Source organism: Ailuropoda melanoleuca, chromosome 18 (assembly GCF_002007445.2).
Source record: "Ailuropoda melanoleuca isolate Jingjing chromosome 18, ASM200744v2, whole genome shotgun sequence".
Taxonomy (NCBI): Eukaryota; Metazoa; Chordata; class Mammalia; order Carnivora; family Ursidae; genus Ailuropoda; species Ailuropoda melanoleuca.
This window is the reverse complement of record NC_048235.1, coordinates 31,503,993-31,526,553: the sequence shown is the minus strand read 5'-3', so window position 1 is coordinate 31,526,553 and position 22,561 is coordinate 31,503,993. Positions and strand designations below refer to the sequence as shown.

The window sequence follows — 22,561 nt, the reverse complement described above, 5'->3', positions numbered from 1 at the left end:
GTAAGCAACTCTCATTTTGCAGAAAAATGATTCTTTAGTCACTTAAAACTATAAGAAACTACTCAAGTGGCCTCACTTGGAAACTATTTCTAACCTCTATAATATCCAGGCATGTTGAAAGGCACATGTGAAAGCTTTCTCTTCCCTTCTGTGTCTGTGCCTACTTGTTCTATTGACTCAGTGAGCAGAGACAACATCTAATTATATTTTCCCCCAAAACATTAACATGTTATTAATGCTTAGCAAGTAAGAAAAATAATAATGTCTTTGTATTTCCCATTTTTTCCACTTCAGGATTTCATATGCAAAAAGAGATTTTAAAAATACGGCATGGAAGAGTTTGGTCCATTAGACATATATTAGGTTTTTCTGTCCTCCTATACAAAGGTTCAGCCTTTTAAATGGAGCATACAGCTATTAAGCATTAACCCATCTGTTCTGTTTCTCTCTTTTACTTCAAAGGACTGGCACACACGTCTCATAGCAAAAGTTATATGAAGGGTGTTCTTTTTCCAACAATACACCTTGACCACCACCAATAGACTGTCACTCAGAAATGTTCAATTATACCGTTAAGTTCCCAAATGCTTAACAGCCACACAAGAATACAAAGTCCCCTTTCCTTTACATTCTGACGCCACACTACTCCTAACATACTACTGTGCACCTCCTTTCCCTAACACAAATCCTCGCTCCTGCCAACCCAGCTTCTGCATTGCTCCTTCGAGATACCAAGACCTCATTCCAGCAACTCTCAACTTAACCCATCCATGAAGGGCTAGATAATTCATGATATTCCCAACAAATCTTTCTTGACCATAATAGCTCTTGGTGGTGACTCACTCTTTAGAATCTGGAATACGAAAAGATCTAAAAAGTTAACAGCATGACGTAGCAGATATCAGAAAGTCAAATGGGCAGAAGAATTAACACTGCTTATATCACAACGAATCAGCAGCTCCTTAGGAGCGGGCAGCAGACCTCTACAGATCACGTTCTCAGTATCACATATGTATTTATACCACACTGAACTACCCATGACTTTTCCTCCCAACAAAGTTTATGAGCTTCTTGGGGGCAGAAACGATTTCTCACACAGCTTCAGAATCCCCTGCAATAACTAACAGTAATAGTGCAGGACATGCAGAAAGTACACAGCAGGTTCTATTTTATTTGCCCCGTAGGGAAGCTGGGAAAATTTTCTAGTTGAGTAAAATCAAGTTAAAGCAATCCATCAGTGATAGAGCATTGAGACTCAGTGTGACAACATTTTCAATGAATTGAGTAGGATTTCAGACCCATAGATACCCACTCTTCATGCAATTTTAGCAAAGAGAGTGTACGTGGAAGGAGGGGCAAATGAATAGATCAGATTACCAGTTCTCAAATGGCCTTCAAAATTGCTTGATGGAAGCCATCCTCTTAGAGATGAAGTGATTGGGGAAGCCTCCTGACTGAAGCTAGAAGACCAGAGATCTCATGAAGCATGAGCGCTGTTCACATCCCTAGCTGCTTTGCAGAAAGAGTACACGTGCTGTTTGTCTCTGAAAGAAGTGCCCCACCTCTGCCTGGAAGTAGGGAGTGAAGCATCATTCAGGGTCCCCATCCATGCTTAATGGCAATGCATTTAATGTTGTTTTGATGATGTGTAACACTGTTAATTGCAGATCTATTGTAATTGCTTTCTTTTCTCTACCTCATCTATGCTACATGCAACAAACAGTAACACATCGTCTAAACAATTAAATTGTGCCATGGCAAGGATGCAGAGTGGTAACAGAAAATCTTGAGTTCAAATAACTAAACCCTGAATTGAGCAGCTAAGATCTTTTTCTCTAAAATTTTTTTTCAATTTTCTGACATTACTTTTCTAGCTCAGGTAACAATAAAGCAGTGCTGGACTGTGCCACCAGGATATTTTTGTAAACAGATGCTAAGTGTGCATCTGGGATGTGCAGGCACTGTTCCAGGAATTATGGAAGATCAAATGAATAAAACTCTGTTTCTGTCCTCAAGAATCTAGTAAGATGATTAAAAACGAACATAAAAAGTCTAATAAAGGGAGAACATAAAGGGCTAATAGGAAGCTATACAATGTGGGAGCAGGAACAAATCCCCTGATTTTTCTTAACTAGGAAAATCATATTAATAAAACCATGTGTGTTTATGAAGCAATATACACATAAATTAGAAAGTTCTTAACTTCAAAAGATGATATCTTCCATTTGAGATCATTCTTTCAAGTTCACATTTATTTCTAACACTTGATTGCCTACTGACAAAAGAATATGCTAACTTTTTTCACAGGTTCTGATTTTTAAAAGTTTTCCCAGAAGAGCAAGTTTTATTTATCTTCATCAGAATATTGCTGCAATGGAGTTAATAATGAAAAGCAATATAATTGTGAGTGCTGTGGTACACTTTACAGCTTCCAATTTATTTTAACAAATACTATTTCAATAGGTCTCATTTGGTCCACACAAAATCCTGAGATGTACACAGGGTCAGTTTATTGTTTTTGGATGTGTATGTGTGCATGTTAATATTGTTTTCTTCATTGTGCACAGAGGATCCGGAGGCTCAGAGGAGCCTGGTGAGTGACAGTGACAACTGGCATTTGTCAGACTTGTCAGACAAAAAGAAAATTGCTGGCTAAGCCCTCCAATCTAAAATTACTCACAAGTTATTACACTTGAAAACTCGTGTTCCCACTGGTATATGTTCTCTCTAAAAGCGAATATGCCCTGGGCAACACTCAGTGTCTGGGGCCCCCCAGCTTCCCGCTGTCTCCAGGGGAAGCACCTTGTTCCCTCCCCAGACATTGGCCAGCCTCTCTTCTCTTATTCTCTTCTCAATAGAAGATTGAAAAACAGCCATTTATTTGTTCATCCATCCTAAAGAGCCAAAGCCACTGAATTAGGTCCTTTAAGAGTATTTGGATTTTAAAACTTTGTTATAACTTTACAGGTGAAGTCTTTATGCTGATAAACACATTTAGGGCAGCGGCCATCACGTGGAAGGAATTTGGTGCTGATTCACTGATGCTGCCCTCTCTCCAGACAATGATTAACAAAAGGCCCCTGAGCTTATCTTCAGGGTCATAGAAGGAAAGGGATGCTGGCACTAATGCATCCTGCCCTGTGTCCCTGAAAGGAACTTCAGGGATGAGCAATGACAGATTTAACAAGTAGAGAAAGCCCGCTGAGTCTCCAGGGCCTGAGGTACAAAAAAAAAAAAAAAAAAAAAAAAAGAATCCGAGAAGCAGCCAGAGCCTGAGACTGATGTCCCTAAGCCTCAGTCCCAACCCTACACATGCACATTTGTCCCAGCTCAAGCCCTGTGGCTCTTAAAACCTGCCCCAAGACCAAAAGGAGCTGTACTCAAGTCCCACAACCACAGTCCACGTTCCCTGAAAACACCGAGTGGGAAAAGCTCTCCTTACCTCGTAATGAGCCACGCGCTGAGACTCAGATATCAGTTGTGCACTGCACACCTTGCAGTAACTGTCTGTAAATAAATCCTGATCGATATCGGAGGACTTCATCAGGCTAAAGGAGAATCAACAGAAAAGAGAAATGAGTCCACTGCTTTGAAGTTTATGCAGGACATTAACTGTGTGGAAAAGCCAGGAGCACAGTAGCAGACCCCATGATGGGAGCAGTGGGGGAGACCTCCCTACACCATAGGTGATACCATGTCAGTTAACCACAGTAAGTGTAGAGTTTATAATTTTCTCATAAGTGCCCAATAGAATTGCTGGTACCCTACAAAACAGAAATGCACCTTTAGTTTTCTCTTTCTGACAAATCAGACTTAGATCTAATGCACTTCCAAGGATTTATGTGAGAGGGTATTTTCATATGTGATTTATGCTAACAAAATATTGTAAGTGTTCAATATATGCAACAAAAAGAGAATGAATAAATTTTGAAACATCCACATACTAGAATACAAAGTGCCTCCCAAATCCAAATGCAAGTCAAATTCTTCTTTAAGAGAACATTTAATGAAATAGGAAAAAACTTACCATTAACAAAAGGGTTTACAAATCAGTACATACAATATTATACTAAATCTGTTTTAAAATATGTCTAGGTGCATAGAAAAGTATTCCAGGAAGTTGTTTTTTTAAGATTTTATTTATTTATTTGACAGAGAGAGAGCATAAGCAGGGGGAGCATCAGGCAGAGGGAGAGGGAGAAGCAGGCTCCCCACCGAACAGGGAGCTCAACGTGGGGCTCAATCCCAGGCCCCTGTGATCATGACCTGAGCAGAAAGCAGCCACTCAACCAACTGAGCCACCCAGGTGCCCCAATTCCAGGAAGTTTTAACAAAGTGTTAACAGCAGTTATCTTTCAGAGATTGTAGGTAATCGCTTATGTAATTTTGTTTATTTTTTAATTTTCTACAATGAACATACATTACCTTTTTAATACATGGAAACAAGTTAGCTTTGTCAAGAACCCTATAAGCAGGGGCACCTGGGTGCTCAGTCAGTTAAGTGGCTGCCTTTGGCTCAGGTCATGATCCCAGGGTCCTGGGATCAAGCCCCACCTTGGGCTCCTTGCTCAGTGGGGAGTCTGCTTCTCCCTCTTTTCCTGATTGTGCTATCTTTCTCTTTGTGTCAAATAAATAAAATATTTTTAAAAAATAAACTTATAAGCAATATAAAATTTAGTTTTGAGTTCAAAAGCTATACTTACAGAATTAAAAAATAAAATCAGGCTCAACTATAACTTCCCTTGCAAGCTTATACCTTTTAAAGTGAGGAGCCCTCACCATTCATGCTCACTCTTCCACGTTCACGGCTACTGATACTCATAAAAGCCACCTCCATCATTCTGCACCACAATTGAGCCCACAAAAGTAAATAAACATTTTGTCAAGTTCCAAATCCTGAATTGAAATGCAGCCAACAGTCTCAAGTTTCTGAAAGTGATCTGTCACAAAGTTATCTCATAGCATCTGAAGCATAATGTTACCACCATAGAAATGCACACCAGCACAGACGAATGCTTTCCTCCAATCCACAAACTCCACTCCATTTTACCTCCTACCACCCAGGTAAAAGTAAGGACTATGCCAGACAGCATACATATGGGGAGGCAAGAGAATTTCAGACAATAGGGATGTGGTGGGAACCTTGGCATTCATTCTGCTCCCACGTCCTCATTTTATCTGTGAGACTGTTTGAAGTCACATCATTGATTATTGGCATGGCCATATATCCTGCCTGGTTTGCATGATTCCAATTTCCACACTCCAAATCCATCTTAGGTCTCATGCTACTTGCCAGACATGTGATATTGGATGAGTCACTACACCTTCTAGGTCTTAGTTTTCTCCTACACAAGTTGAGATAAAATATTAGCCATACCTTTTTAGAGAATTGTGGTGAAAATCAAAAGGAGAAATATAGGAGAAGGTACTACATAAACTGCAAAACTCTCTTCACTTGAAAGGGATCATCATTACATTCTTACTAATATACTAAGGTTGGCCAAGTCTTGACCAATACAACAAAATAAAGGACAATGGTACATCTTAAGTGATTTTTTAAACCATTTAAATAGCTGGGCTACAAAATAAAATATCTATCTGAAATAAAAAGCTGTCTGCCTCAACAACTACAAACTCACTTTCTGTCTTTGTCCTTAGTTGTAATGGCCCATTCAGAGCATTTGATCTTCATAATTCAAAAGGATTCACAGGTTTTGCTCCTAAGAAACAATGGTAGCTCTGGTTTTTTAATGCCCTGAGTACCAACGAAAATGCCAGATAGTAAGGACTTCTGACTCTCCTAGGTGAAGCGTATCTGTTATTTCTGGAAGGCTCATTACTGGCAAAAAGCTCAGCCAGCCTGGAGTCTAGCACCTGCAGTGCCTGGAGACTCACTACCTAACATGGCAACCTGTTCCAAAGAGTCTGGCAACTCTAGCGGTTAGGTATTTTTCAGGTTGAATCAAAATCTGTCCCACAGTAGCTTCACTCATTCATTCTGTCTTTGGGTGCAACACAGAAAAATTCTACTCTCCTTTTTCATGAGATATCCTCTTTCAAGTGCTTGAAGATAGCTCTTTTCTATCTATTCTCAACCCCGTCCTGACTTATCACCTTGGTCTGTGTCTATTTCTTTACAGCTCCTCTTCAAAAGCGGTGCCAAGAACAGAATGAACATTTCAGGTATGGTCTAATCAAGTGGAGGATCACAAATCCAAATGATCATCCAAAATATACATCATCATGTGTAATGGTCTCTATTCACATCCCAGAATGCAAATGGAGGAGAGGTGTTTTGATGATGGGAAAATGTAGTACAACATTTTGAAATGTCAAATGGGGAAAGAAAACCTACTAAGGTGTATTTTTTTAAGCCAAGCTTCTATAAGTAGTTTTGTTTAAATATCATCATGTTCCCTGCTATTCCTAATAAAGAAGTGCACAAAAATAGATTCATGGGTGACCTGGTTAATAGGAATCTCCAAACTCACTGCACACTCCTTCCTCATTATACAACCGACTGCAGAAATCAAACACTGTGAAAGGATATTCAAGGTACGTGTCGGACCGAGTGGGGCCGTAGGAGTCTGAGTCTCGGTAAAACAGCTGTGCAGCAGAAATAGCTTTAAAGGCAGAATATAAAAATGTGTATACTAAAAAAGAAATTCAAAGGAAGAAGAGAATATCATGGCTTTTTCCACTGTTTTACATAAGAATATCGATTGGAATAGGCCCATATGCAGTAAAATGGCAATAAAGACCCCTCTGAAATCTACAAGGCCCAAATGGAAAACCTGAATAAGTTAAATTCCAGTGGGAAGCAATTAGTAGGCAAGTGTCAGCCTGGTTTGTGCATAAGGCCTTTTCTCCAAGAAAAGAGAACTCTCTGTTTAGGTCACTTTAGACAACTAGAGAACCTGATTTATGATTCAAAGAGTGGAATTCCCCAGGAAGAGGGCTGCCATTTGTTCCCTTCTCTCACTTGCTTAGAATAGAATTCTCAGCTTCTCTGGTCTTCAAAAGTACGGGTGAGCTGGTAAGAACAAGGAAAACCAGACTACCTTTCTTTAGCCTTGTCCATGGTACTGAATCAGCAACTAGTGCAGAGACAGAGCAGGGCCCTAGATCAGTTAGTAACTGGTCAGTCCCCATTGTCTAATGGGAGCCAATGTGTGGTGACCCCCAATCTGGGACATGCTGACTGTACTACATTCTGAGCCCCTGGGGCATTCTGAGGAGGGAGAGAAGAGCAGGGGAAGGAAGGAGTTTGATTTCCTGAATTTGAAACTTACCGGAATGAAAACTTCCTAAGTGTTCCCCACAATGGCACATCCCAAAGCAAACACTGAAGATTTGAATAACCTATCACTCTTCAGTATTCACAAAGGACAGTGCTACCTGTATTTTACTAAAGAAGCCCAGAGGGAAGTTGGAGGCAGTATTAAAAAAGGAGTTTGATCAGATTCTCATTTGCTGTCCCAGGTCTATATATAGCAATATATCTATTTACATCTGGTAGTAGTGACAGCGTAAGACGCAGAGGTGTAGCTAGGTACAATAAATAAAAGGAATTTAGAGGGGGAGAGCTTTTGTTTATTCAATAACGATTACTGGGCATCTACTATGTGTGAGGCACTGGGATAACAGAGGGCACAACTCCTGTCTTCCAAATCTTTATGAGCTATTGAGTGAGAAGAGAAACATTCATACAAATATGTAAGGCACAGGTGGCAAGTGTAATTTGGGTAGTAAAAAGCAATACAAGATTTGAGAGGACAAGGGGATTATAAGAAAATCTTCAGGGAGGTTCTATAAGAGTTAGAAATTTAAAAATGAATAGGATTAGAGTGGAGGGAAATGGGCTCAAACCCAATAGGTTCCAATTCTTTTTGCTGGCATGGAGAAAAATATTACTACCAGTAGGCATGAGAAGATATATACAAGGGGCTTCAGTGGGGCTTGCTTGGGAATATGCAACATAACGGAAGGAAGCAGCAAAATGCAGGGAGAGAGGGGTATACAAAGCTCAGGCCCCAGATGGAAGGAGGGGAGATGGAGGGAAAACAGCAGGTCCCAAAATGTTTCTCAAGGTGCAAGGAATGGCCTTTTTTAGGATCTTTAGAAGCCTTCCCCTCTGCTGCTTTCTGATTTGCAAGAACATATTTCAGGAACACAGCCTGAAAAGCCAGAGAAACCTGAGGCTTCATGGCCAAGAGTAACTTCGTTCCATTCCATTTCTTGTGACACCAAAATAGCTTCTGACTCAAAGATCCCAAAAACCATGCAGGGCTCTTCAGAGGAAAAAGACATTTGTTCAAATCCACGTTTGGTTGCTTGCCAACAAGGTTTTTGAGTGTAAAGTTGCATATCCTCCCTGAACCACCATTTCCTCATTTGTGAAACAGGGGAAACGTTCTCACAGGCTCATTGTGAGGTTTAGAGATGATGAAGAAAAAAAGCATCTAACAAAGACTGTGGCATATGGTAGACACTGAAAAATGGCTATTACCACCATTATGATGAATATTATTAATTTTGTATTATCATTATTCTTATTTTCAAGAGGGATGCTGTAAATATTTAAGTAGAGAAATAAATAAAACCACATTAAAGACTAAGGGGGCAGATTACAGAGTTGATGTGTTGAAGTCATAACTTTGATTGTCATCACAGGGTTTCTCTTTTGTTTTAATCATATCACCCACAAAAATGGCTCACTTCCATTGAGTCCTACTGCCAGCTAACACTCAGGCCTTATGCCCATGAGGACCCCACAATTCATAAACATTTAAATCTATTTTTGTTGCCAAAAAGTGCCGATACTGGCAGATGGAGCAGTTTGGTGAGAACTCTCCCACCTTCTCTCTCACCCACCAGAGCTCATCTCACTGGGACCTGCACCCTGGGGGACACAAAGGAAGGCACATGCATCCAAAGTCAGGATTAGACCACCCTGGAATTGCAGCCACTCGCTGCAGTAGTTCTGATGGGGGAACAGCAGTCCTGCTCCCCAGGGTGACATCTCCTCCACCCCTGTCCCATGCGGAGAGAAGCCCTCAGCTTGGTGATTCCCACCAGTGGGTGTCTTGTCACAGGTTTGGGCATTTTCACTATAAAACTCATCTATAAGATATAATAACCTACTTCCCACCTGTTCTCTCACCTCACTAGCCCTTTTAAAAATAGTATTTCAGGGACACCTGCGTGGCTCAGTTGGTTAAGCGTCTGCCTTCAACTCAGGTCGTGTTCCCAGGGTCCTGGGATCGAGCCCAGCATCAGGTTCCCTGCTCAACAGGGAGCCTGCTTCTCCCTCTTCCTCTGCCTGCCAATCTCCCTGCTCATGTGCACGTTCTCTCTCTGTGTGACAAACAAATAAAATCTTTTTAAAAAAATTAGTATTTCAGACCCATGGCAATTTCAACTAAAGAGCTACTCTTGCCTTTAGGGGTAGAGTTCACTTCCAAAATACCACTCCATAGGACTTGGTGAATTCTTCAATATCAGGGATTGCGGCTCATCTAACAATGCTCCCCTCCTAACAACACTTGACCCTCATGAAAGCTCTGGACCAGAAGGAATAGAGATCGTATTTTACTCCTATAAACATAGTAAGTGCTGTTTCTAAGCCAGGCTTAGTGCTAACAGCCTTACTACCTGATTTAACTCCCTCTAAGGAGCAGGTAGAGTCATCAAACTCACGTTCCACATGAGGAAGCCGAGGCTTAGGAGTTGAGTAACTACCCAAATTTGCACAGCTCCTAAGTGGCAGTCAGGTTACCAAGCCAGGGCTGGCTATGCCCACTGGCTTAACCCTCACCTGGGCTGCCTGTTAGTGGCAAAACTCAGGGTAAGGAGCCCTTCAGTCAGTTCCCCCACTGCCAGTCCAGGGAGCACCATTAAAAATACTTAACATGAAAGTAGAGGGCAGACATCTTCCCTAGAATTAACACGCTGTGGCCCGGAGAGCCCCAACTCTCCAGGTGAAGCCATGCAAACTAACTGCTTAGGGCTCAGACTCTCTTGCCTGTGTTTACCTGAACCAAGATGGGATGCATTTTCCCATGCACAGTCACTCTAGTCTGTTTCTGTCTGCACATCCAGAGAGCCTGTTGTCTCCACAACCCAACTAACTCACCCTCAGATCCGGTACCTGCTTCTGCCCTCCCACTTGACCTGACACCCTGAAAAACCACCGCTCCCTTCTGTCCAGTCTGGCTGGTGCCTCTTCAGCCAGTCTAAGACCCTTGACATATGCCACATGCCCATTCCCTCCGAAGGGCCTGGCTCTGAAGGCCACCACTCTTGACAGCTCTGCCTCCTCCTGCCCAAAGCAGAGACTGAACTTCTGTCTCTTTCAAATTTGACAAGCTGAATAGTAGACGAAAATGCCACCAATAGGAACCTTCCTCTGGTTAGGAACGTGAAACAGACATGAGCCATCTAAACTCAGCCACATTTCAAAATTACTAATATCCAAAGGCTATTGAAATTGTCCCTGCTTTGTTTTACCAATATTGGAGGGGATTCCACTCTGCTCAGAGAGGGAAAAGATGTGAGAATTAGAGCTGGCCCATCTCCAGCACAAAACAAATCAGCCTTTGTGATCTTTCTGAGTTTTCATTCCACTTGCAAAAGTGCTCCTGAACCCAAATCCACCTTTGGGGTTCTTGTGGTTGTGCCCTGGTCTTGGCTCCCTTCCCATTTCAGATCCTGCCACTGTCCTTGCGCTCTAGCCTCCCTAGCAACAAAAGGAGGAGTATCTGAGAGATGAGCTTGTAGCTTCAGCATACATCTCCACAGTGACCACCCACCCCTCTCAGGCCCCGGAGCCCAGAGGATGAGCTGGAAGCAGGGTCTGTCCTGTCTCCCTCACACCTCCCTCCACGTCAAGTGGGCAACGCAGGGCTGGCTGCTGTGGCAGCAGACCAAGCAGCCTTAGAAGAAAAACAACCATGAACAATATTCCAGAAATGAAAGCGTTTTGGTCTTCAATGAAAGTATGCTAGAGAAAGGGGGCAGGGAGCAGCACAGGGCAGCACAGATGAAGTGCTGATGCCCCAGCAGAGCTCAGGGGCCTTGCGGACTCCAGCACGTACTTGCCTTTAATTCACCACACACCCCACAGGTGGCCAGACAGGGGAACCTGGAGCCTCCCGAGAAGCAGCTGAAATCTGGTGAATATAGCACCAGCTTAAAGAATCTTTGGATTCCCCCTTTCTGGTCTGATGCTACTGCCCCCATTCCTGATGTTGCTCAGACAAAGGAATTTGGCAGTCCAGGCACTTACCGTACATCATCCACGTGCAGGTGCAAGCTCTTCTATCCAGCCTGAGCTTTGTTTAAGAGACAGACAGAGAGAGAGAGAGGGAGAGAGAACTCCCCACACCACTCCCTTCTCCTGCTTGGCATTGCCAGGAGCGGCATGGCTGACTCACACCACTTGAATAATTGCCTTTTAAAGGCACCATTTTCTTCACGTGTAAAGGCTCTGTGAACCCTGACTGAGGCCTCCGCCACTGCTGGGCACACATGCCTCACCCTCGGCCCTGAGCCGTGAAACCAAATCTGTCAGTCTCCCTCACAGATGGCACAGGCTAGCCTGGTGCCGTCTGGGAAGGGGAACAGCAAGCATGACCCCAGCCTGGGCCAATCCTGTGGGCACATGCACGTGCCTCTGCCACACCTGAAGAGGCATGCATGCCTGGTTCCTTGCCACTTGTCCCCTCCCCCACCCCTTGTCCTTCGCCTGGATGTGCAAGTCTGAACGGTAGGCTCCAGGGGCCATGAAGAGTCTGAGGCTTCAGACTCCTGCACCTCCTCCCAGATTTAGTGAGACAATTCACCAAATGGCCTCTGCTTAAGTCCAGCACATGAGGTAGCCTCACTAAGATTCCTCCTTTACTCATTAAACAGATTTTTATAGAGCATTTATTATGCACATAGTGTTGTCTATGCACTAGGTTTACAGCAGTGAACAACACCTACAAGGGTTGATCTTGCAGAAAAGGTTCACGTAGTGGGATCCAGCAGACACCATTCTACATGAACATGAACAGGATTCCCATCTCCATCTACACGTAAATAAAATATTCACACCAGCTGGTAGACAATGGCTCTTGCTCTCCCGCATGTCATTCTAGAATCTCCACTTGCCCCGTGGTCCCACAGTCCTCACTAAGATTCCAGTGTGGGACCTTTGCCCCTACCTAACAGTAGAGACGGAGGATGTGCACAGAGGCAGACAGGGCTAGCAGGTACTCCAAAGGATGAAAGCCATTCTGTCTGGGTTTCCAAAAGGCCCTTTCAAAGGCCACTTTGGGGGAGGGCCCGAGATGTCTGGCAAGAACTGCACCCAGCTGACAGGTCTGGGCGGCATGACAGCATGTTCTTGTCAGGGAAAACATCATTCACTTTGGCAGGGTATTAATGAGTGAACTTCAGCACCTCTGCCGATCAGGGGGTCAGAAGCATTTTCTTTTTCTGCACTTTCAGAGGGGAGACATGGGTGGTGGATGGAGAGCTTGGATTTTCCATAAGCTTATCACTTCAAGCCAAAGCAAAAGCAGAGCCCCCATCAGAGGAGGAAAGCCAGAGGCAGAGAAACAGAAAGATTGCTAGCCCAAAAAGAGTAGGAGAGGAGAGGTGGAGAAAATACAAGAAAGTAGAACACATGTCTTAGGTTTCCTGTTGCTCATTCCATCAAAGTAAAGGGCTGTGCACTCAGCTGGAAAAGCCACTCATATTTTAAGAATAGCCTCCCACCCTCCCCCACCATTCAAAGGTGGAAAGCCAACATGGATTGCTCACTTTCCAGTTTGTTAGCTACATGTGTGGAGCAGGCACGTACCCAAAACGGGTGGATTCTCTTAACAAGCTGAACGACAACAAGACCTTTCTTTTTAACAGTGGTTACAAGCCTTCGAAAACACAGTTCATAAATAAGTATTCCATTACTGTAACTCATTTACATGATTTATCTTCACAAGACTGCCCCTACTGAACCAGACAGATCAAGGGCAGATTTAAAAGCAGCTATCACATCCAGGGCTTGGAGGCACAGTTCTGCACCTGTATCCAACTTCAGAGGAGGGCAGAGACGAGCCGGACCAAGCTGCTGCAGGGAAAACTATTACTTTCATTTTAATCCATACTCCGAGGCTACTGCATTGGCCGTCAGTCAGCCAGCAGACATTTTCAGCTCCATTCTCCAGTACAGCCTACCAACTTGGCTTCTTTGAGGAATCCGGTTTGGTCTCCATTTGTCTGCTGCTTTTTCTAAAATCAGCAAAACTGTGGCATCCACGTATAAGCAACTGGAGTGGCCAAGATGGGAAGACACAGGAATTAATATGTTGCCGGGTTAGGGACTACCCATCCATAAACTGACAAAAGGCTGCGTGCAGTTCTGCTCCTTCCATGAAATCTTTCTGTCAGAATTTATTTTCCAATCTGAGAGATGGTTTGAGATCTTCTGCCACCTCTTGCTTTGGGTTACAAGAAGTAGTGAGAATAATGATAGCGTAGGGAATTCAACTGTCAGGGAAAGTTAAGCACATAAAAGTATGCCTACTGAGCTCAATAATAAACAATAAAAGGATTAGTAACAATTAAAATATCTGACTATATCAAGTGTTAGGAAAGGTGTAGACACACAGGATTTTTTTTTATTTTAATGTTTTTCTATTATACTATGTTAGTCACCACACAGTACATCCCTGGTTTCTGATGTAAAGTTCGATAATTCATTAGTTGCATATAACACCCAGGGCACCATGCAATATATGCCCTCCTTACTACCCATCACCAGTCTATCACAGGATTTTTTATACATTTATTGGCAGGAGGGTCAGCTGAAAGTTAAGCATTATCTCATCAAGTTAAACAACCCGGCAACTGCATTCCTAGTTTACAGGCAAGAAAAACTTTTGCTCATATACAACACAAGGCATGTAAAGGATGATGATAGTAGCACTGTTCAAATAGCAAAACCTGCGATCAGCCCAAGAGCGCATCTAAAGAAGCATGGACGGATGAACTGAGGTATAGTCAGGTACGAATGAAGCTCGGCAGCACATCAGAACGTGGATGAATCCTAGCAATCTAATATTTATATGAGAAAAGTCAAAGAGCACATACACCAAGATCCTTTTCATAAAAGTAAAACAATTAAAATTAAAATATATACACCTTGGGCATACATGTAGATAAGACACAAATCCAAAAATGTTTGGCAAAAAAAATGAGGACAGGATTCAGCATGAGGATTACTTCAGAAGGGCAGGATGAGAGAAAGTCGTACGACAAAATACACATGTTGCCAGATCTTTGCTTTGGAAAGTGTTGTGGGGGTGCTCTTTCTGTTATTAAAGATGGTAAATGATAAACAGATAGATGATGATGGGTAGATAGGTAGATAGATAGACGCCACATAGGCACCAATGATGAGACATGATTTTCCGGAAATGAATCCTCCACTCTAACAGAGACATAGTTATTTTTTTCCTTTTTCCCAGCCACAAAAGATTAGGGTGAATTTCCCATCCTTTCCTGAAGTTAGTGTGCCATGTCACTGAGTTCTGGCCAATGGAATATGGGCAAAAGTGATGTGAACACCTCTAGGCAGAGCCCTTAAGAGCCTGCTGCATGGTCTTCTATCTGCTCTCTCTTCTGCAGGTCGGATACTTCTGCCCTGGTCAATCTGGGAAACCACATGTAAACAAGGCAGGGTCTTTGAAAGCCAGAGTTCCTGCAGGACTAACTGGAGTATAGCCCCACATCCCCAAGCCATGGTGCCAACTGGGAAGTCGACCTCCATTGCACTAAGACACTGTGATTCCAGGGTGTATTTAGCATTACCTTTACTCACTCAACTCAAACATTAGTAGCTTGACCATCTGGAAAACAATTACACAGAAGTGTACTTTTTACCTAGTCACACTCTTACACGCTTTGTGAGGGAACTGGAAAAAGCCAAAGGCTTTCAGAGGTCCGAACTTTGAAAGACTGGATTTTAACATTACTTCTTTTGCTCAGTGCTCTGGGTAATGACATTAAACAGCCCAGACCTCACTGGCGATGCTCATTCAGGACAGTACCAACCTATTCTTCATTTGAAGGGAATGCAATGTAAAACCAGGGGCTCTGAAATCAAGCAATTTATGGGCAAGTATACATCATTTTAGGACATGGCCTGTGGGCTGGGGCATTGACCAGGAACCCCTTTTTTAAGTATTTTTAACTAGGAGCCCCTCCTCAAACACCAGTGGCATCTTCTAGGAAGGCCACTCTATTTCTCTCCAGTTTTGAACATATTTAGTGTACTCATCCCCTGGCACGTTGGTGCTGGTGTCTTGCAAAATCTGCTTTGCCATCTTGTGAGGGGGCAAAGTGAGCAGATGGTCATGACCACTGGGATGCCAGGTAATGAGCAAGTGCCTCACATCAGAGTATTGGGGTCTTGTCACCTCGCCAGAAATGACAGCTTGGCTGTCTGGCAACAGCCCTGATGTTGGGAGGAAGCATGCATCTCACCACTTCAGTTTCTAATGTGGTTATACTTTCAAATTCTTGCCCTGAATCAATTCTTCTCATCTTTTCAGTTGAGGTGAGCATGGATTGGGCAGTTTCCAGGTAATGAAAGAAACCATATTGATATAGATTCATCACCTGGCTGAGCAGTTTCTGGCTTCAGGGAAAAGAGCAAGCATGTCAAGTAGAGGCTGGGTGATGCCCTTTGAATGCCACTCCTCATTTCTCTACTAGAGCCAGACTGACCCTAAATCAATACCACAACCCCTGCTCCCTCCTACCTACCTTCCCTACTTGCTGGGAGGGAGGAAGGGCTGCTCAGTGGAACGGTAGATCAGTGTCATGGAACAGGGACACTAGCTGGAGGTGGAAGTTGAAGCAGGGAAAAAGTAAAGAGGCATGGGGCTCAGGCAATCGGGAACTGAGTGGATGAGAGAGGAATGAGTCCATCCCACAATGGAGATGTGTATAAAGAAATCAGAACACTAGAAAGGACCTCAGGCATCACCTAGCCTCATCCTTCACATGCACAGAGACCCAGAAAAGACACCCAGTAAGATTATGGGGCTTAATCATATTTGCGCTGAAGTCAAAGGCAATATGAGGGTACCTTACTCCTAAGATAACATTCTTTCCTCACACCTTACTTTCAGTCCAGAATTCTTACTACCTTCTTTTCAGAAATCATTTTTTTTTAAAGATTTTATTTATTTATTCGACAGAGATAGAGACAGCCAGCGAGAGAGGGAACACACGCAGAGGGAGAGGGAGAGGAAGAAGCAGGCTCATAGCAGAGGAGCCTGACGTGGGGCTCGATCCCATAACGCCAGGATCACGCCCTGAGCCGAAGGCAGACGCTTAACCGCTGTGCCACCCAGGTGCCCCCAGAAATCATTTTGACCAAGGAGGTAATCAAAGCTACCCTCTTAAGCCTGGGGAAATCCACACACTTGTGACTGACTGGTAGGAGTCAGTGATGGAGAGATGCCCAACAAAGATCATCTTCCCAGGTCAGGTCCCTGGAGGGCCAGGGAGAGGGGCCAGAGGAGGAGCATCTGGGTAGGACCAGGCTCACCTTTCCTGCCACATTCTTGGATTTTATAGGCAAGCACTTTGTCAAGAATGATTAAACCCAGAGACCTGTGACATGTGAAGATGTTAGGGTCAGAGTGGGAAGTAAATTTAAGTACCAATTCCATGTAAAACTGAACCCTACCAATGCAATTTTATCACAAGCAGCCATTCCTATTTCTCACCAACCAGAAATAATAGGTCATCCTCCCAAGTCAATGGGCTGTGACTTGCTTACAGATTGAATGGTCTAGACCCACATCAAGAAAAGTACTTGGAACTTCTTGTGGTGGACAATAAGAAGTGTGGCCCAGATGTCTTTTGAAGAAGAACTTGTCTCAACTGCAGGCAGTGGAGTTGGCATTCAGGCTTCTTCTGTCCTCCCCTTCAGGAATGGCCTCTGCTGTGTAGAGCTGTCTCACCCAAGGTCACACCCTACCCAGGGTGGCCCAAACCCAGTGACTAATGAATGCAAGGATGAAAAAGCCTGGTCACTGCAGTCCAACATGGGACAACTTCAACAGGCCACTATAGCCCCAGAACTCCTCAGGGGCCCGCTGAAACGACTACACCTGCACCAAAGCTCTGTCTGTTCTTCCCTTCCCTGGGTCTCCATCCCAGGAATCATTCCTAACAAAGATCCTGAACACTAAACTCTGTAGGGTCCGTCTCCTGGCAAAACCTCACTGGGACATTTCTTCTCACTAGCCTCCTTGTAAAGCAAACCTCACATGTGGTTCCACTACAGACCTCAGCTTGTCAGAAATACAAAGACTTGATCAATTCCCAAAGCCCTAGAATTCCTCCAAGAGTCCGTAAACATAATTGGAGAGTATCATTTGTGCCATACTAGGCAAAGAATTGTTTCTGGTAATCCTATATCTTAAGATGGGCTCTGCACTATTTAATAATATGCAAAAAAGAGAAAAATTCTAGTGCTGAATCCCATTTTCCCATTCTTTTGATCTGCAGTCTCCAGTGTGGTTACAGTTACTATCATACCATCTGACTTGAACTGATGATTCTAAGTCCCATAATGTCAAATAAGTCATATTTCAGTAACACTTCCTACCCATTGCTAAAAATATTGTTTCTTCCCACACAGTTATTCCTAATGAGATATTTCAAGCCACCTGGCACCCGGGGGAGTTCCATGGCTAATCTTCTATGGAGTCCCACAAAATGGAAGCTATATACAATAGAATCCCATTGGATGCCGGTGTCGGCAAGAAGAGCAGCGACAGCACAGGTTGTTTTGTCTTATAGTAAGAGATGTTCCCTGGAGATGTCATTAGACCGACAGTCACTGTGACCCTGGGGGAAAGATAGTGCATTACTATGTGTTTTTGTAGTGAACACACAGAGGAGCCGGCCCCAGTTACTGGCTGGCTCTCCTCCAGAACCTTAGCTGCTCTTACAGTTTCTGATGAGAACATGTTTGAAACCTGAACAGCTCTTAACTCCCACTGAAATGTAAATGCATCTGGGGACCAGGCAAGCCTTCTGTCCAGCTGCACTGCCAACTGATTCCAGCCATTCCTAAGGCTTGCCCTGCCTTGCTGATAACGTGCCCTGCTTGTTCTTCCCTCCCTATCTTGTGAAATGTTACACTGTGTTTTCACCTCTTCATCACCCCACTAGGCAATGTGTTGGATGTTCCTTCCCTGGGACACCTCCCCCTCCTCTCATCCAGGTTGGTTCTCCTAGCTCTCTGTGTAGACCCACAGATGACAGACACAATGCATTCCTATAACTGTGTACACCCTCACTTTCTGGGAGCCTCCAGAAAGATAACCCTCTCTTCATCGTACTCAGTGCCAACACCATGGTAGACACTTCAGCTAGTGTTGTAGTAGCAAAACCAAAATGCAATGGTGTGGCTAACCATGTCTAAATAGCACTTGCTGGTTTTAGTCTTTGAGCTTTACCCTTAAAATTATTAGAAGAGCCCAGAGGGTGGTCCCAAAGAGAACGACTCCACCTCCATGACATCTCTGAGCTGTCCTGGGCAGGGCCTTCTCCAGGGAGAGCCAGCAGCACACACACACTTGTGCAGATATTTCAGTACCTTAGAGGCCATGCAGAGGCTCCACTCTCTAATTAGAAACTGAGGCTCTGTGATTAAGAATAGGTCTGGAAGGATAGGTCAGTATAATGTCTTCCCCTCCCGCATCACTAGCCCCTCCTTTACACTGAGTGTTACCTGGAACAGGAGGTAATGCTAAGAGAAATAAATGTGCCTTTGGATGGCAGTAGCATTACAGAGGTACCAAGTGATTTCATCAACTCTTCCTCTTCCCACCAAGTGCACTTCTGTTCTAAGCCACACCATCCTATGGCCTTAATTAAGCCTCATCCACTATTCAGACCGCATCTGTAGGACATCTGGGAAAATGTTACTAGATACTCATATTCATAGCCAACATTTACTGACTTATGGGTTGAATCGTGTCTCTTAAAAAAAGTTATGTTGATGGGTATTAAGGAGGGCACATATTGCATGGTGCACTGGGTGTTATACTCAAGTAATGAATCATGGAACTTTACATCAAAAACTAGGGATGTACTGTATGGTGACTAACATAATATAATAAAAATTATTATTAAAAAATGGTATGTTGAAATCCTAACTCCCAGGACTTGTGAGAGTGACCTTATTTGGAAATAGAGTCTTTGCACATGTAATGAAGTTAAGATGAGGTCATACAGAATGAAGGCTGGTCCTAATTAGTGTCCTTATAATAAGAGTGGAACTTCGACAAACAAATGGGGGAAAAAGCCATGTGAGAACAAAAGCAGAGATTGGAGTAATATGTCAACAAACCAAGGAATGCCAGGGATCATCCAATAGCTTGAAGAAACAAGGAAGGGCTCTCCCCTAGAGCTTTCAGAGAGAACGTGGTCTTGCTGACACCTTGATTTCTTGGAAACTAACACACTGGCCAAGCATTTTATGTCATATCCAATAGTCCCATATAGTGACTTTACACAAACCTCACAATTACGCTGGAAGGTGGTTATTGAGGCCCAGAAAGCCTGTGTGATGTGCCCAAGGAAAGGTCAGTATGAGGTCTGTATAACTAGTATAAACAGAGCAGGGACTCAAATCATGTCTCCTGCCTCCAAATCCAGCCATCCTTCCAAAGCTTTAAATCAAATTGTTGTTTCAGCATTTGCTTTAGGGATCTTCTAATCTTTATTAAAACATTCCAGTTATCTTCCTTTCTTCCCACTTGCCAAAAGGAGAAATAATTTGAGGCTCTGATGGAATTCCAGATCTCATGGTCAGGAGTGGCAAAGCCAGCTGCAGTTGCTGCCTGTCCAGTTTTGTCAGAGATCCTGCCTGTGTTGCTGCACTTGATTTGGGGTCAGGAGAAAGCAGTAATTTACAAGCTGTCTTCACCTGCCAGTGTCATAAAGGGAGTCCATAAGCAATTAGGCACTTCTAATCACTTAATCCACTTCAAATCTCTGCAAGGGAAAGGTAATAATTATGGAGCTCCGATCTGGCTGGTCCTTGCTTGGTCTTCAGTCAACCAGAGTTGCTACAGAATATTTAAAAATATATTTCCTAAAGACTTCTCCAAAACATCTGCAACCCTGAATTCAAGCCCTGTGCAGGATGGGATGGCCAGGGAACAATTTGGGTTTCCCTCTACCCTCTCCCTCTGCATGAAGCCTCACTGTCTAAAAGTCCCTTACCGCCAGGATCCTGACTATAAATTGGAACCAGATTCCTCATCCTATCACATCAGGTGGGTGACCTCCCCTATTACCACTCAGCTCCACAGCTCCTGACAAAGGCCCCGCTTGTATGTATAATTTACCAGGTTCTGCTGGATCAGAGATCCAGCGAAATCTCAGGACCCCTTTGTCCAGCTCACAGCAAGGTGGCATTTGTATGCTGGAAAAGAGCATAGAGCCAGGAGGGAGCTGAGGAACAGACTAACACAACCCATTTTTCCAGGGAGCAGAGGGCTTTCCAAGGGTATGGACACTACCTCCACATGCTAGACTAAAAACTCTCTTCCGACCTTCCCAAAGCAACAGGAATAGCAATTCTAGATATTTCAGGCTTTTATCTCTGGGTCCTCAGCACTTCTCCAGCCTTCAACACCCACAATGACAATGCACTCCTTCTCAGGATCTATCCCTTCCTTCCTCTCAGGTTTACAGGTTGTGTTATACACTTCATCCAAAAAAACAAAATTCATGCTACCGAAATTGAAACAAATTCAGCAAAAGCCCAACCAATGGACATTGAACACCTTCTTCAGCCCAGGCTGGGGCCTCTGAAAAATGCCCAAGGGTATAACCTGTAGGCCTGACAACCGAAAAATGATGAAGTTGGGGACAAGAGCAAAGAGCAAAGAAACAAAAACACATATGCACATAGAAGTTAAGTGAAATAATAGTTTACCTTGAATTAGCAACAAATTTAACTTTCTAAAGTGATTCTATATCACATTTTCAACTCAATTGGGATAGTAAAAGTATTTTTAGCTCACATCTGACAGAGCAGAAACTGAAGCCTAGAGAAATTAAGTGACTCGTCCCATGTCACGTGGACTGTGGCAACGTTAAGGTATGAACTCAGGCATTCATTGCATTGGTGTGAGCAGAAATAACAGGTCTTTCAGGAGGAAGTCCACAGGGTGACCTCAGTACTGCAGACTATGTGTCAATGGAACAAAAGCAAAGATATGGGATGCCCTGCACACCAGGAAGGGGGCTATTTAAGATGAAGCCCCAATTATCCTGACTGCAGGTGCCGAGTGAGGCTCTGAACTATGTATCAACCACCAAAAAATATCACTTCTCCGGTGCTTAGAGCCCTACCTTCCAATTAGTTCAGCTCTCCCATCTCCTTGTGACTTGGGTCTTCTGCTGAAAGAAATGTATGCATGCCCTGGACCCATTCCCAGATCAATATGGCTAAAGAGCATCAAATAGAACATTTTATACATCTTCATTATTATTTTCAAAAGCTTTGCTTCTCCAGAGAAAATAGTCTCATTTCAAGATTCAACACTCTGCCGGTTGCCCATGGAAGAGGACAAAAAGTTTAAAGTTATTAATGGCTATCTCCAGGCAATTACAAACACAGTGCCCTCACTCAGGCTCCTGGTCTTCCCAGATGCTGCGTGCCAGTTGGCACTGCACTGCTTCTGAGAGATAATGCAGCCCTGCTGCAGTTGGTGAGCTGCTCTATCAGACCTGCAGGTTGTGGCAGCTTTGGAAAAAATAGCAGCATCCTGTAATTTGACTGCAGGCAAGACAGTTGCTCGTGTTCAGGCAAGATAGTCCTGACACGGCGAGAACCCCAAGAGACCGCTGGGAGAACACGGTGAAAACCTGTGTTCACGGTGCCTAGGAATCGCAAAAAGCCTGTTTTGAAATGTTTCAACCTCCCAGGCTAAAGGCACTTGCTAGTTTAAAACAAAAACAAAAACTAAGGTTGGAGGGGGCAGTGAGGGTGAAAATGTATTTAACAAGGATAGAGCCGGGCACCAATTAGGACCAGCCCCAAAAGGAGGCAAGATGTCAAAAGAAGACAGCAGCCAGCTGACATATGGGCTCCATGCAGAGAGGAGGCAGGATCGCTCCTCGTCTGTGAATCCCGGAATTCCAAAGTTTGGACTTCAGCCCCGTTCAAACCCCAGAGAGAGCGGCTTCACAATAGCTTTCCTGAAGCATCAGAGAACAGATCTGCCAAAGTTGCACTAAGTAGTCTGCAGACCAGTTGGCTCCGACTGAGACCTGAGAGCTAGCAACTCTTCATGAGCTCCCTTTCCAAGGGCTCCCCAAGTAACACTTGTTGCTTTTTCCTACAACCCGAAGGTCACATACTTCTCTCTCGTCAATCCATTCTGCCATTGCCCCAACCCTCACACTTGACCCAATCTCTAGCCCCCAAGGGAGACAGATTCCCCCATTCCCATGTGTCCTTCTCAGACATGAA

General features: G+C 43.8%; 1 protein-coding gene across 3 annotated transcripts in view; it reads right to left on the bottom strand.

Annotated features, from left to right (window-relative positions):
* ZMAT4 (zinc finger matrin-type 4) overlaps nucleotides 1-22,561 on the bottom strand; it is a 466,414-nt gene that overhangs the window by 390,618 nt on the left and 53,235 nt on the right. For all 3 annotated transcript variants that reach the window (XM_002918539.4, XM_034647643.1, XM_034647642.1), the window contains exon 2: nucleotides 3,443-3,548. In XM_002918539.4, coding sequence (XP_002918585.2) covers nucleotides 3,443-3,544 — 102 coding nt within the window. In that variant the 5' untranslated portion in view covers nucleotides 3,545-3,548. The remainder of the gene's footprint in view (nucleotides 1-3,442; nucleotides 3,549-22,561) is intronic.